Source organism: Cricetulus griseus, chromosome 4 (assembly GCF_003668045.3).
Source record: "Cricetulus griseus strain 17A/GY chromosome 4, alternate assembly CriGri-PICRH-1.0, whole genome shotgun sequence".
Taxonomy (NCBI): domain Eukaryota; kingdom Metazoa; phylum Chordata; class Mammalia; order Rodentia; family Cricetidae; genus Cricetulus; species Cricetulus griseus.
The window spans coordinates 214,918,527-214,933,595 of record NC_048597.1 but is presented as its reverse complement, the minus strand read 5'-3'; the positions used below and the strand labels follow the sequence as shown (position 1 = coordinate 214,933,595).

Below are 15,069 nucleotides of genomic sequence, written 5' to 3'. Positions count from 1 at the left end.
CGAAAAGCATAGTTACAGGGATTCTATTGGACAATTTAATGAGGTACAGAGTTATTTCAAATCAGCATTCTCCCAAGGTCTGGTAATCAGGCGAAACGGCCTTGGTTCTATCTCGTCTTCCTCCGAGTCCAGATGGCAGACCTTGGGACGTAGCGTTCCCCATCGGGCAGGGGCGCGGGGGCGGGGCCCCGGGCCGGCCTGCCTCTGGCCACCTCTCGGGCTCCTCGCTCGGCCCCAGCCCCGGGGCGCGGTGCCAGGCGGGCGGCCTGGGGCGCGGGCCCCGCCGGGGTGAAGGCTTGGGAGGGAGCCGGTGGCCGGGCGTGCGGCGGCGGGGACGTGGAGGCCGGCGGGGGTGGGGGTCGAGGAAGCGCAGGAGGCGAGGCATCCGCCGCGCGCGCCCCACCAGCCGCCGACCGGAGGAGGAGGCAAACTTGAGAAAGAGAGAGCCAAGGGGCGGGGTCTTTCAGTAATCCCAGCACCTGGGTGACAAAGGCAGGTGGATCTCTGTGAATTCCAGGACAACCAGGGCTATGTATAGAAACCCTGTTTCAAACAAAACAAAGGGTAAACAAACAAAAAGATTCTATGTGTCTACAGAACTGAAAATGTTTGCCCTTTATGGAGCACATTTGCTGATCCTTCTATCCTGCTCCCCTGGCCTCCTTTTTAAATAAGGTTTTGCATATAAGGCCAAGTAAGTGGCATGGTTTGCGCCATAGTCACACTCTAGGTTTGGCTGAGGATTTGAGTCTCATCAAGACTATATACAAGGAGAAAGGCATGAAGTGGATTGCTCTGGCCACACTGTGCCCCAAAGACTGGTTTGGAAGCATTAGTTTGAGAGCTTTCATCTGTGACGGTTGGTAGTGAGTCAAACTTGTTCTCTGATTTTTGCATACTGCCTTTCAAGAACCCAGCTCTCTGACTTTTGAAAACAGTCAAATGGATCCATCTTCATAGTAAGATGCTTAAGATTGCCTGTGGCCCACAGTTAGACTCATCTGTACCTAATGTAGTGTTGGGTTGCACCACCAAATACTACTGAGCATTGAGTTAAACCCCAGAATTTTCAATGGAGATATTAAGAAATCAGAGAAATAGTGGGTCTTTTGTTTTGTTCGTTTGATTGGTTGGTTGGTTTTCTGTTTTGTTTTGTTTTTATGGGTTGGTGGTGATAAGTATATGGATAACGACTCTCATTCTGAGTTAGGGAGAATAGCCTTGGTTGTTCTTGGTGGAGTTCTGTCTTACAGGGATTAGGTTATGGGAATTCCATTTAGAAGGTTGTACATGGATGTAAGAGCAAGGTTACTTGGGGTGTGGGAGCCATCTGAATTACTTCTTCCCTTTCAGCCAGAGTCTTTCCACCTTGGCTCTCATCGAGGAATTCCTAGGGAAACGAGATGTGCCCTGTCTGCCTGGTGCCGAGGGCCAAGGAGCACAGAAGTGGGTCCGAAATGTCAGCTACTTCCGTGAGTTTATTGCTGCATTGTTCCTGGAGCCTGGGCATGATCCATTCTCTCTCTCTCTCCCCCTCTCCCTCTCTCCCCCTCTCCCTCCCTCTCCCCCTCCCTCTCCCTCTCCCTCTCCATCTTCCCTCTTCCTCCCCCCCTCCCTCCCCCTCCCCCTCCCCCCTCCCCCTCCCCTCCCTCTCCCCCTCCCCCTCCCCCTCCCTCTTCCTCCCCCTCCCTCTCCCCCTCCCCCTCTCCCTCTTCTCCAACTCCAGTCTTCTTCAAGTGTATAGAAATAAGGGATTAGCCAAGAAATAGGGAGTTACTGAAAGGTAGCTTTTAAGAAAGAACCACTACTGGTTCTTAGATGGCTCAAGTGCTAGGATTAAAGACATATGTGACCATGCCCGGCTTAAAACTGGGTTCTAAAGAGGGTGGAGTCACTGTGTGTATGTGTGTGTGTGTGTGTGTGTGTGTGTGTGTGTGTGTGTGTGTGTACACACGCGTGCATGTGTGCGTACGTGCATGTGCGAGCACGCACGCGCAGCTGGAGGAGGAGGCTTAGAAGGAAGAATTGAACCACTGTGGTGTAGTGATCCATCCAAGTCAGAGTGAGTGTAAACCTAAATCATATTTTCTCTGTGAGGGAGCTAAGTACCCCTAAGGGGATGAAAAGTTTGGGAGTGTGTATGTTGTGGGGGAAAGAATCTCTATTTTCAGATGTATAATTTATAGGTACACATAACCATGTATACATTCTATCAATAATATTAATATTTTATGGAAGATATGGTGTAATTGAGAAAGGTATCTAAAAATGAGTGGTAATAAAAAAAATAAAAGCTGAGAAATATTGACCCTTCCCTGTAGACATTTGACCTAGACTTTAAGTATAAGTATCTAACCTATGTGTTGTAGGATATTCATTAATATCTGTATTTTTTCCTAACTTGATGTCAGTACCATCTTCAATTTTGAGAATTAAAAATGCCTGCAGTCATTGCGAGATTGTTCTATGGGGGTAGTAGAGTGGAGAAATAACCCTTTGAGAACCACTGGCCTAAAGAAATAGTTTAGAGCCGGGTGTTGGTGATGCACGCCTTTAATCCCAGCACTCTGGAGGCAGAGGCAGGCGGATCTCTGTGAGTTCGAAGCCAGTCTGGTCTCCAGAGCAAGTGCCAGGATACGCTCCAAAGCTATACAGAGAAACCCTGTCTCAAAAACAAAACAAAACAAAACAAAAACAAAAACAAAAAAAAAAAGGAAAGAAAGAAAAATTATAGTTTAGAGAATGGAGGTTCGGAGCTCGTGTTTTCTATAGGATTGTTCAATGAGACAGTGGCGAGCTGTGCTTCTGTGTTACAAAACTCAGGTTGGAAAGTAAGTTGGGGTCCTGATTGAAAACACTAATGCCAGGCAACTAAAATATCTGCTTCCTATGACAGCAGCAATGAGCTCCCCTCTGGTGTCTCATACCCTCAATTGTCCTCACCAATTCACCTCCTCTCTTACTTACGCTGCTTCATAAGTGAAGGTAACCATTTCTTCCACTTGTGAACTTTTGTCTGTTTTTTGTTTTGTTTTGTTTTTGTTTGTTTGCTTGTTTTTTGAGACAGGTTTTCTCTGTGGCTTTGGAGCCTGTCCTGGAACTCGCTATGTAGACCAGGCTGGTCTCAAACTCACAGAGATCCACCTGCCTCTGTCTCCCGAGTGCTGGGACTAAAGGCGTGCACCACCACCACCTGGTTGTCTTTGTTCTTAATGAATGACAGTGCTTCAAGTCTTTTTTCTTTTTTCTTTTTTCTTTCTTTCTTTCTTTCTTTCTTTCTTTCTTTCTTTCTTTCTTTCTTTCTTTCTTTCTTAAGACAGAGTCTCATTATGTAACCATGGTTGGCCTGAGACTGACCAAGTAGACCAGTCTGGCCTCTAACTCTTAGGGATCTTTCTGCCTCTGCTTCCTGAGTGCTGGGATTCAAGTTGTGCATCACCACACCTGACCCTTTTGGGTGTTCTTTTTCTCCTCCTCCTCCAGCTTCTTCATCTTCTTCTTTTCTTTTTAATGGCAAGTTCTTAACATCAAGAGCTTAAAACAAACAAACAAACAAACAAAAGAACAAAACAAAGCAAACAAACAAACAAACAAAAAAAACAGTGTCTTGCTGGGCCTGGAGCATATACCTATAAATCCAGCATTTAGAGGCTGAGGTAAGATGATTGTGAGGTGAAAGCTAGCCTGGACTATATATAGAGACACTGTTTAAAAAGAACAAAACCCTCTCAAGGAAGAGGGGTGGTGGAAGAACACTGTTCATATTAAAACACAAAATCCTTGGTGTTCCTGCACTCACTAAGAGTCCCAAATAAAGCTGAGTGATCATCTTGAGTCAGTCTTTTCTAAGTTCCATAGGTGAGTCTTCCGCACTCTTAAAGTCTGGAAACCCTAGTCTTAGAATTCACTAGAGGAGAAAAATGTTTTTTATAGGTTTCTTGTTATTGTTGTTTTGGGTTTTGTTTGTTTTTGACACAGGATTTCTCTGTGTAGACAAGACTGGCCTCAAACACAGAGATCCATCTACTGCCTCCCAGTGCTGGGATTAAAGGCATGTACCACCACCCCCCGGCCTATTTTATAATTTTGTGTTATATGTGAGAGTTACTTGAGTATACTTTCATAGTGCTGATGGCTAGGCTTCATCATAGACCCATGGTCTGTCCAGTGGGTAGATGTTTTATTTTGTTTTGTTTTAAAAACATTTTGCAGGGTTGGAGAGATGGCTCAATGATTAAGAGCTCATACTGCTTGCTCTTGCAGAGGACCAGAATTCAGATCCTAGCATCCATGTTAAGCAGGTCACAAATACCTATAGCTCCAGCTCCTAGGGAATCTGATGTCTGTGGCCTCCTCTGTAGGCACCTAATTCATATGTATATACCTACACACAGACCTAGAAACATATATGCAATTAAAATATTTTTTGAAAACCCAAACATTGTTCAGTGACTTTGCTGAGTTTCTCTGCCCTCATCAATTCTTTTTTTGTTTGTTTTTCTTTCTTCCTAGGGCTAGATGGTAGCACCCCTGCCTTTGAGAGAGAGCGGCTCATTAATCAGTTCAATGATCCCAGCAACCTCACCACCTGGCTGTTCCTTCTTTCTACAAGGTGAGTAGAGGCTGTAATGGGGTGTTCCTGCAATTTGCCACCTAGCCAGGTACTTCATAGGCCCATCTAAATCAGGGAAGAGGTCCGCTCAGGTTTGTAATTTTTTTTTTTTTTTTTTTGAGGTCAGAAAGAGAATCCCAGGGAAAGTTGTTATGAAGGTAGCCATCGTAATGTCATAAAGTTCTTTTGAGACCTTCACTAATAATTGTCATAGTTAGATTTTCTCTCAGGAGTGCTTTATTACATTAGGTAATGTGATATTAGTGTAAGTAAAAATGCTTTAAAAGGTGAAAAGTGCTCAGTCTTAGCAATCAGAAGGCAGGAGGATTTTGAGTTTAAGGCTAGCTGAGTTCTATCAGTGAGTCTTGCCTCAAGGCAGAACAGCAAACCAAAACGAAAAATAAATCTAAAGTGTAGTGTAACTGTAAAAGGCTGTTGTTTTCTGTTTCATGACAAGTACTTTAGAGGCTCTGTTGCTTTCTACCAACAGTGTTCAATAGCATATGGGTTCTTTTCCATTGGTTTGTTTGAAATAAGGTCTCATGTAGTCCATGCTGGTCTTTGGCTCCCGATCTTCCTGCCTATACCGCCCATATATTGGAATCATAGGCTTTTGCACTGCTTCCAGTAGATATGAGTCTGTTACCTGCCTTAGGTATGAAAGTACAAACACTGGAAACACTTTATGTACAGATGTTTCTACTCTCTAAGGGATAGCACTCTGGAGCTACTATGTAAGGCTTTCCCCATCACAGAGGGATGGAGAGCTATAGACACTGTTGTATTGGACTTCAGGGCACACTTGAGGAGCAATCATAGTGTTTATTAGGAGAACAAAATTCTTGAGTTTACTTAAGACAGTGATGTTGGGGTAGGAGTCACAGAGCAAAGCTAACTAGAAAACCATCTTTAAGAGTAAGGGTTTTATGGTTGTTGGTTTATGTCTTCAAGGGCTGGATGCTTGGGTGTGAATCTGATTGGTGCCAACCGAGTGGTGGTATTTGATGCTTCCTGGAACCCTTGCCATGATGCCCAGGCAGTATGTCGAGTATACCGTTATGGCCAGAAAAAGCCCTGTCACATCTATCGCCTTGTGGCTGATTATACTCTTGAAAAGAAGATCTATGATCGGCAGATTTCCAAGCAGGGCATGTCAGGTAGGCCATTTTTCCAGGCTGTTTCAGGTCTACTTCTCTACCAACTGCTGTCCTGTACGGAATCCAGGGTGTGACACGCGGGGAGGCCTGGGGCATGATTCAAAGGCTATCATTAGAATGGCAGAAGATCCTCCCGTGTTGATCATTAAGGAAACTGGCCTCGTTGTGGAAAGTAAGTTTAATAAGAAGAGTTAGTTTTCTATGATGTTTCCCTTTTACCAGGACCCTCGGCCTGTCCTTTGACTTTTGTATGTCGACTTTTCCTTATTGTCAGTTAAGCCGCTTTCTCCCCGCTGACCTGTGTGGTTGTGTTTTCGGTCTCCTTTGACGTGTGTTGGCTTTGTTCTTATCTCTTTCCTCTAGACCGGGTGGTGGATGATCTCAACCCAATGCTGAACTTCACCCGGAAGGAAGTGGAAAACCTGCTTCACTTTGTTGAGAAGGAGCCAGCTCCCCAAACATCTTTGGATATAAAGGGGATCAAGGAGTCAGTCTTGCAGCTTGCCTGTCTGAAATACCCTCACCTCATCACCAAGGTAAGTACCTGATATGTAGGAAGTCCTTTCTTTGGTGTGGCGGTGAAGACTTGTTTGGCAAGCTGACTTCTTTCTGAAGTGGTATTTCATGCACACAACTGGGGGTGAAGTGATTCTTTGGCTGACCCCACCTACCTCCACCACTCGTCTAGTCTTTGGTGTGTTGAGCTTAGTCAGCCATGTCCAATAATCTGACTGACCACTCTGAGTCTCCCTAACAGAAAGGAGGAGGAAAAAGTTCTGAATGCAGCTGAATTCTCTACACTCTCCATTCTTTTGGTAGAAACTGATACTAGGTTAGAGTTGTGAACTCTACTACTTATTTTTAAGATTTATTGTTACTTTTAGTTGTTTGCATGTGTGTGTCTTTGTGGGTATGTGCACGTATGTGAGTGCAGGTCCTGTGCAGCACAGAGGTGTTGGATCCCCCTGGACCTGGAGTTACAGGAAGCTGTGAGCTGTCCAACATAGATGCTGGAAACTGAACTTAGGTCTTCTGCAAGAGTAGTAGGTGCTGTTAACTCTTAACCACAAAGTCATCTCTCCAGCCCTTTTTAAATTTTTGCAAACAGCATGTGTATGTGTATGTGTGTGTGTGTGTTTACATATGTGTGAGCTTGTGTATCCAGCACGGCATGCGTGTGGAGGTAAAAGAGAACAACTTTGCAGAGTCAAGTCTCTTTCTCCCTGTATGTATATTCTGGGGATTGAGCTTGGGTCACCAGGGTACTGCTCACCAGCCCATGAATTGCACTCTTAACAGAACCTGCTTGCCTATAACAGATTTTTTGCCAGTGTTGGAGAAAACCAACCTCTTCTTGATTCAAAAATAAGGCTCACTGTACATCAGTTGTGTTTGCACAAAGACTGGCAATTAAATCCTAATGTCCTATGTCTCCAGGAGCCTTTTGAGCATGAGTCATTGCTCCTCAACCGAAAGGATCACAAGCTGACCAAAGCTGAGAAGAAAGCAGCAAAGAAAAGCTACGAGGAGGACAAGCGCACATCAGTACCCTACACTCGCCCATCGTATGCGCAGTATTACCCTGCCAGTGACCAGAGCCTGACCAGCATCCCTGCCTTCAGTCAGAGGAACTGGTGTGTTACTTGAAGGGAGAGAGTCTGGCTGGACTTTAGACCCAAATTCCTTTCATTCAGTTCTTGTTTAACCAAAGGCAGAATGTACAGCCTACTCTTTGGCTGCTAGGAAAAGAAGGTCCTGCTCTAGAGACAGGCGTCAAAGCAGCTCAGCAGCACAAGTGTTCTGAAATGGCTGGAGAAATGAGCTGCTCATTTTGCCACTCAGCAGAGTCCTTCTGATAGGATAGTATAAAACAATTGTTTTACAGGGCAAGCTTTAAGTCACATGGTAATGTATATATCAACCCAAGAGGGCATCTTCCTCATGCATCAAGACCACGATACAGACCTCAGGAAGCTTATTGATAGCTAGGGTTGGTGAGAGAGTACTCTGTATGCACGCCTGAGGACCTGAGTTCAATTCCTGGATCCTACATTTAAGTGGAAGGAGAAAACTGACTCTATGTAGAGCTGTCCTCTGACTTCCACACACATGCCTTGGCAACCATGCACCCACATATACACATCAAATACATGCATGCGCAATAATAATAATTTTTTCCTTATTTATTGAAAATTGACTATGTACAAAGCATTCACACATGCCTGGCAGAGTACATTTATGTACAAAGAATTAATAGAGCTGGGCATTGGTGGTGCACGCCTTTAATCTCAGCACTCGGGGAGGCAGAGAGAGGCAGGTGGATCTCTGTGAGCTTGAGGCCAGCCTGGTCTACAAGAACTAGTTCCAGGACAGCCTCCAAAAACAATACAGAGAAACCCTGTCTCAAAATTAAAAAAAAAAAAAAAAAAAAAAAAAAGAATCAATAGAGCCATTCCAAATCAAGTGTAGGAAAAGGCACAGGGTGGTCAAACGTCTTGAGGTAGGAAATGCCAACAAGTGTAATGAATTTCTAAAAGCTTAGCAAAAGAAAGCTTCTTTGCAGATGTATCAGAAAAGCAAATGTGGTGGTGCGTGCCAGTAATCCCGGCACTCGGGATGTAGAGGCAGGAGGAGAAATTTAAGATTATCCTTAGTGAGTTTGAGGCCAGCCAGCAGCACATAAGTGGTGGTGGTGGGAGGAAAAAGAGACACAGGGGTTGGGGTGGGGAATGATGAGCATACAGACAGGTAGGGAGAGAGAACGCGATCCCAAATCAGGAGTTACACTTTGCCTCGTAACACCATCGAGTTGAAAGTTGAACCAGGAAGGACGCTCCACTGGCCATGGGTGGTATTTTGTTAGAAAGAGATGCCCAAGCCGGGCGGTGGTGGTGCACTCGGGAGGCAGAAGCAGGTAGATCTCTGTGAGTTCAAGACCAGCCTGGTCTACAAGAGCTAGTTCCAGGACAGCCTCCAAAGCCACAGAGAAACCCTGTCTCGAAAAACCAAAAGAGAGAGAGAGAGAGAGAGAAAGAGAGAGAGAGAGAGAGAGAGAGAGAGAGAGAGAGAGAGATACCCAGCCAGGTCTCTCTCTGGTCGTAGTACTATCATGTAGAAGTCTGGCTTTGTTCGGGGGCTTTGGGTGCTGTTGTTTTTGTATGGTGGTCATAACTAGAGAGACACTGTGGAGACTGAGCCAGGAGGAGCATCATGAAAAGTAATTTGGAGTAGAGAAGGGGCGTCTGTATAATTTACTGAGGTTCAAGGTGTGTGCGAGAGAATCGGAGAGTGAGTAACGATGCCTGAAGTTGGGATAGATGATCCCTGATGGTCACCTGAGCTCACAAAGGTGAGTCAGCATAAATGCTGCCCTTCGGGATTTCAGTTGACATTGTATCGAGAGCTTGCCTTCCTTTTTATATTGTGTATCATCTAATCTTCCCTTTGGAGCTAGTTCCTGATGTAGATGGTCTGCTTTCTAGAGAAGCAGATGGCACCTTCCATCCCTGAAAGGCATTACTCCACTAATATCTGACTGCTTATCTCTGGAAATGACCTTCTTTCTTGGCTGTGGTATTTCAGTCATGCCTCTAGGCTTCTTTAGAATTGGCTAGACTCTGCATATTCTTCCAAAGCTTCCTTCTCTCAGCAGTAGCTAAGGGTGCAGGGCAGTGGCATCTGTAGTAGCTCAGTGGCTATTCTGTCCAACTCTGTAAATGTACTTGTGTTTCTTCTGCAGGCAGCCAACACTGAAGGGTGATGAAAAGCCTGTGGCCAGTGTTCGTCCTGTACAGTCCACCCCCATTCCCATGATGCCCCGGCACGTCCCACTCGGTGGCAGTGTAAGCTCTGCCTCCAGCACAAATCCATCCATGAACTTCCCCATCAACTACTTGCAGCGGGCAGGAGTCCTTGTGCAGAAAGTGGTCACCACGACAGGTTGGGAATTCCTACTTTCTGTTCTGCGGATGTCTCTCTGCCTGTCTGTCTGTCTGTCTGTCTGTCTGTCTGTCTGTCTGTCTATCTATCTATCTATCTATCTATCTATCTATCTATCTCTATCTCTTTAAATCAGCCCTTCCTCCCCCCCTTTTTAATCTTAAAGATTTGTTTATGTGTATGGGTCTTTTGCCTGCATGTTTATAAATGTACCCCATATGTACCTGGTGCCTGCAGATGTCAGAAGAGTATGTTGGATTCCCTGGAACTGAGATTACAATTATGAGCTGCTGTGCGAGTGCTAGGAACCAAATCTGGGTCCTCTGCAATAGCAGCAGGTGCTCATAACCATTTATTTTGTGTTCATGACCCACAGTGCTCTTGTGTGCCCTAGGGATCAAACCCAGGTTGTCAGGTTTGACAACAAAACACTTTTATTCACTAAGCCATCTCAGTGACCCAGTGTTGCCTTTTGTAACTTGTTGTTCATCCTTCATCCAGAAAGTGTTCATTAAACACCTTTTGTATAGACCTTTCCATATTTGACACTATAGATAAAAATGAAGGTTCCCCGATCTTGAAGAATTTGCATGCTGGTGAAAGATTTTAATATAATATATGGCTTGGGTTTTTGTTGTTGTTGCTTTATTGTTTTAGAATGGTGGTGAGTGGAATTCTCTGAATACTACAGGGATTCTGGAAATGTTACTGGAATATTAGTTTGGGCTTCAAAGGTTTTCAGAGATATGCCTAAATGCAGGGTCAGCTGGGTACCAAAGGAACAGCCTCCAGAGTTAGGAGACCTGAACCATTGGGATACTTCTTTTTTGTGTCAGTTTGCTATAGATTGGGCATGGTGGGCCACGGAGCAATGGAGTGAGGTGGGTGCTTCAGCCAAGCCCTGAGATTCAGAGTAGCTGGGGAGGAAAGCATTTCATGCTTTTCCTCTTCACTTGTTATTTATTTTTTTTTTCAAAGGTTTATTTATTATGCATACAGTGTGCTGCCTGCAAGTCAGAAGAGGGAAACAGATCTCATTACAGATGGTTGTGAGCCACCATGTGGTTGCTGGGAATCGAACTCAGGACCTCTGGAAGAGCAGCCAGTGCTCTTAGCCACTGAGCCATCTCTCCAGCCCCACTTGTTATTTGTAAATATCCATGTTATACACATTTTGATGAAAACATCTTGACTTTTCTGAGAATGAAAGCAATATGTGACATTTATTAACTAATGTGAAATAAACTGAACAAAGCCCCTGTTAATCTTATTTCTCAACTTAATCTTGAAAGTACTCTTTTCCAGTTGTGAGGTGACAGCAGCAAGGAAGAAGAGAGCATTTTTTGGAGCCCAAAATGGTGTGGAACAAATACACACAAATAGCTCAGAGTGGAGAAAAGTAGAAGTGGCTATTCACACTTTTCTAAACTAAAAACCCTATGAATTTTTAATTAAAACAAAGGAAATTGATTAGAAGGATGAACAGATTTCTAAGCAGTTTTGATTTTCATAGTATTCTTTGAGACAGTTGTAAAAAGGTTCTGCTTGTTCAACCTTCTCTGATTTTAGCTCTACAGACAGGCTGTGGGACACTAGTTAGGACCTGGGATGGATGTGAGACTGTTTCCTTCTTTTCTTCAAGCCCCGTGTGATCTAAATGCAAGGTCTGTTTCTCATTAGATATTGTTATTCCTGGACTCAACAGCTCCACAGATGTTCAGGCAAGAATCAATGCTGGTGAGAGCATCCATATCATCCGTGGGACGAAAGGTGAGAGCCTAGCCAAGTGTCTTTGTCTGAGTGCCAAACTGAGAGTCAGAATAAATGCGGTTTAAGCTAGAGAGGGCATAGGAATTATCTCATAAGAGCTTCATAGTTAGGGGAAAGATGAGAATGCTTTTCTATGAGCTGACATTGAATTTCGAGGATATCTGTCAGTGGCTTAAAAGAAGGAAATTGGGGTTCCCATTTTTCTGTATCTTTTGTTTTTATGGAAAATCTTGGGATGAATATGCGTAGCTATAAAGAGACCAAAACAGAGGGAAACAGTTGTGGAGTGGGCTATAAGCAAACATGTGTGCTGTCATTTATATACAATTTCATTGAGCCAGGGTCGTGGTCCCAAGTTAGGAAATGTATACTGTACATGAATTAGTGCACATGGGTTGCACAACAGAATTTTTGGTGCGGTGACTTTAAAAAGCCCAATATGATGCCAGGTAATGCACGCTTTTAGTCCCAGTACTTGGTTGTGAGATCAAGGCCAGCCTGGTCTATGTAGTAAATTCAAGGACAGACAGAGATATGTAGTAAGACCCTGTGTCAAAAAACCAAACCAAACCAAACCAACCAACCAAACAAACAAACCAAATAATAATAGCCTAATATGTTTCTAGTGTTCTTACAGAAGGTGATGTCACTGAAATGAAAAACATGGGCTTAATAGTGTCAGGATACAAACAACAGCTTGTTTCCATAGTGTCTTCATTTGAGGCCTGTGGCGGTTTCGTCCCCTCACCCAGCCCGCATAGCCTGTCAGTGAGTTCCATCCCCTGTGAGAGTGAGTGCACAGACACAGATGACTGTACACAGCTTGATTTAACTGCTCTCCTTGGAGCAGAGATTGGTGGGCTAAGCTGTGTGTGATAAGTCCAGCCTGTATCTAGTACTATACCTGAAATCTGTGGTATATTTTACTTTGAGACAGGGATTCTCTTTGTAGCTTTGGCTGTCCTGGAACTCACTCTGTAGACCAGGCTGGCCTTGAACTCTCGAGTGCTGGGATAAAGACGTGCACCACCACTGCCAGGGAAAAATCAAGAATAATATTTTGTGACATGGAAATTGTAGGAAATTCAAATTTTATGACTATTTGATAAGAAACGATAATCCAGGTTAAGAGAGAGATGGAAAACCAGTGAGGTAAGTCAGCAGATAAAAGCACTCGTCACCAAGCCTGGGTCCACATGATGGAAGACGCAACTGCCTTCCACCCTGGCACACACCTGCATACACACAATAAAGAAATGTAATAACAAGATTTTTGTTTTAATTTTTAAAAAATTTTATCTTATTTGTGTGGGTGCTTTGCCTGCATTTATGTTTGTACACCACATGTGTGCCTGGTGCCATTGAGACCAGAAAAGGGTATCAGATTTCCTGGAACTGGAGAAGAACAAGGTAGCTTAGCGCCTTTTAGGAATAGACTACAGGTCTTGAATTAACCCAACTAAGCAATAGAGGATACTGAAGCAAAAGGGTCCATTTTCCAGACCAAGAAGAAGATCTGGGCCAGAGTGCCTAAGAGCACAGAGCTTGTTTTTCACAGGACCTGTTTACTTCTTCCATTGTTTTGGTACTTTGTGAAGTAATTACCTAGAGGTTAAGGTCCATGAGACAAGCCCCTTTCTGTCTTAAGTATTCAAGTGTTAAAACTGCCTGGTATATGATAGGTTAGCAATCAATATTTACAGAATAGATGAGTCATTAGTTATCCTGTTCTTATTGCAGGGGTCTTGTGGGATGGGGTTGAGATGTAATGTTGTAGGCATTTCCAGCCAGTGGTGCCTGGAGTTTCTCCGGGCTGGCTATATTTCATGCAGGTTGATGATAGTCTGTCTCATATCTCTTAGGGACATACATCCGCACCAGTGATGGACGGATCTTTGCTGTCCGGGCGACTGGCAAACCAAAGGCCCCTGAAGATGGTCGGATGGCTGCCTCAGGTGTAGTGGCCTTTTTCTTTCTATTGATCTACACAACAATTTAGAACACAAGAAGGGGATAGGTGATGAAATATAAGTTTTTCTTTCCACTTCCCAATCCTCCTTAGTCCTCCCTGGAGGTTCTGCTCTGCTTTGTTGTTTTAAAGATATTCCCTACATGGGGTTGTGTGTGTACATACAAATGCGACTGTGTGTATTTTAAATGCATAGTTTTATTTGTTTGTTTGTTTGTTTTTCGAGACAGGGTTTCTCTGCGATTTGGAGGCTGTCCTGGAACTAGCTCTTGTAGACCAGGCTGGTCTTGAACTCACAGAGATCCACCTGCCTCTGCCTCCCAAATGCTGGGATTAAAGGCGTGTGCCACCAACACCCAGCTTAATGCATAGTTTTTCTTTGCATTTTAAAAACAAATGCTAATATATTATACTTTATTCCTTTTTTTCACTCATCAGAGATAGCTCATTTCCTGTCCTTTGTTTTAGTCATGCCTCGGTGAAAGTTTACTGTTGATTTGCATTTAGGTTATTAGTACTGGCTTGTGGGTTTAGTTAAGGGACACACTCTTAGAAGTAGAATTTTCGATCAAGGGTGTATCCGTGGCACATGAACAATGTTAAGGACTTTTGCCAATTTCTCCTCAATAGAAGTCGTTTTCATGTATTATCCAACCACTGAGATAATGAGATATAGACTGCTCCTGGTTTCTCTGTCCTAGCCTTCACTTGTGGGATGGAAGAAGGGAAGTATTGAGTGTCTGTATTTCCTGCACCTAGACCCAAGGGTTAATTTCCCATTAATCTTCTGTTTTCCCTTGCCTTTCTATTATGTGAATTATTTGTAAGCTGAAAACACACACACACACACACACACACACACACAGACACACACACACACACCACACACACACACACACACACAGAGAGAGAGAGAGACAGAGAGACAGAGAGATTAAGGACATTCACATCCTAGCTACAACATCATAATCATACTAAAAGAAAAATTAACAATAATTCCATAATCTTACATAATAACCAACTTTTATCCAGATTTCTAAGTTTTCCAAATTGTTTCTTATAGCTAGATTTTGTTCTGTCTTAAACTTGGATAGGCTGTCTTTTAACTTCATTTGTATCTTTTTATCCCTTAGTCACTAACTGTTGCCCTCAGGAGAAAAAAAAAATGACTAGTTAGTTTTAAGGAAAATTTCTAACTGGGCATGGTGGTGCAAACCTTTAATGTCAGCATTGTGAAGTGGAGGCAGAGGCAGGCAGATCTCTGTGAGTTTGAGGCCAGCCTGGTCTACATAGTGAGTTCCAGGCTAGCCACCTGTACATAATAGACTTGGTCTCCAAAAAGGGGCAGGGTTTCCCAGTGTTTCAGATCCATTGTGTCATTATGTCATAGTGCTCACTCTGTAGAATTGTTCGGACAGAGGAAGTTACAGGAAGGTTGCCTGTCCTTTTGTGTCTAGGCCTGTGCATTAGTTTCCTTGTTGCCATGATAACATACCTACCTGGCAAGAAGAAACTTAGGGAGGAAAGGTTATTCTGGCTTACAGGTCAAGGGGCTATAGTTGAGAAGGAGGTCATGTCAGCAGAAGCTGAGCCAGCTGCTCACCTATGTGCAGTCAGGAAAC

The 15,069-nt window shown here is 43.8% G+C and overlaps 1 protein-coding gene across 2 annotated transcripts in view; it reads left to right on the top strand.

The window, feature by feature from the left end:
- Positions 1 to 15,069, top strand: part of Rad54l2 (RAD54 like 2) — a 99,874-nt gene that overhangs the window by 78,653 nt on the left and 6,152 nt on the right. For both annotated transcript variants that reach the window (XM_035443923.1, XM_027414416.1), the window contains exons 14-21: positions 1,354 to 1,472; positions 4,513 to 4,612; positions 5,564 to 5,769; positions 6,133 to 6,305; positions 7,207 to 7,403; positions 9,509 to 9,708; positions 11,389 to 11,478; positions 13,341 to 13,433. In XM_035443923.1, the coding sequence (XP_035299814.1) occupies positions 1,354 to 1,472; positions 4,513 to 4,612; positions 5,564 to 5,769; positions 6,133 to 6,305; positions 7,207 to 7,403; positions 9,509 to 9,708; positions 11,389 to 11,478; positions 13,341 to 13,433 (1,178 nt within the window). The remainder of the gene's footprint in view (positions 1 to 1,353; positions 1,473 to 4,512; positions 4,613 to 5,563; positions 5,770 to 6,132; positions 6,306 to 7,206; positions 7,404 to 9,508; positions 9,709 to 11,388; positions 11,479 to 13,340; positions 13,434 to 15,069) is intronic.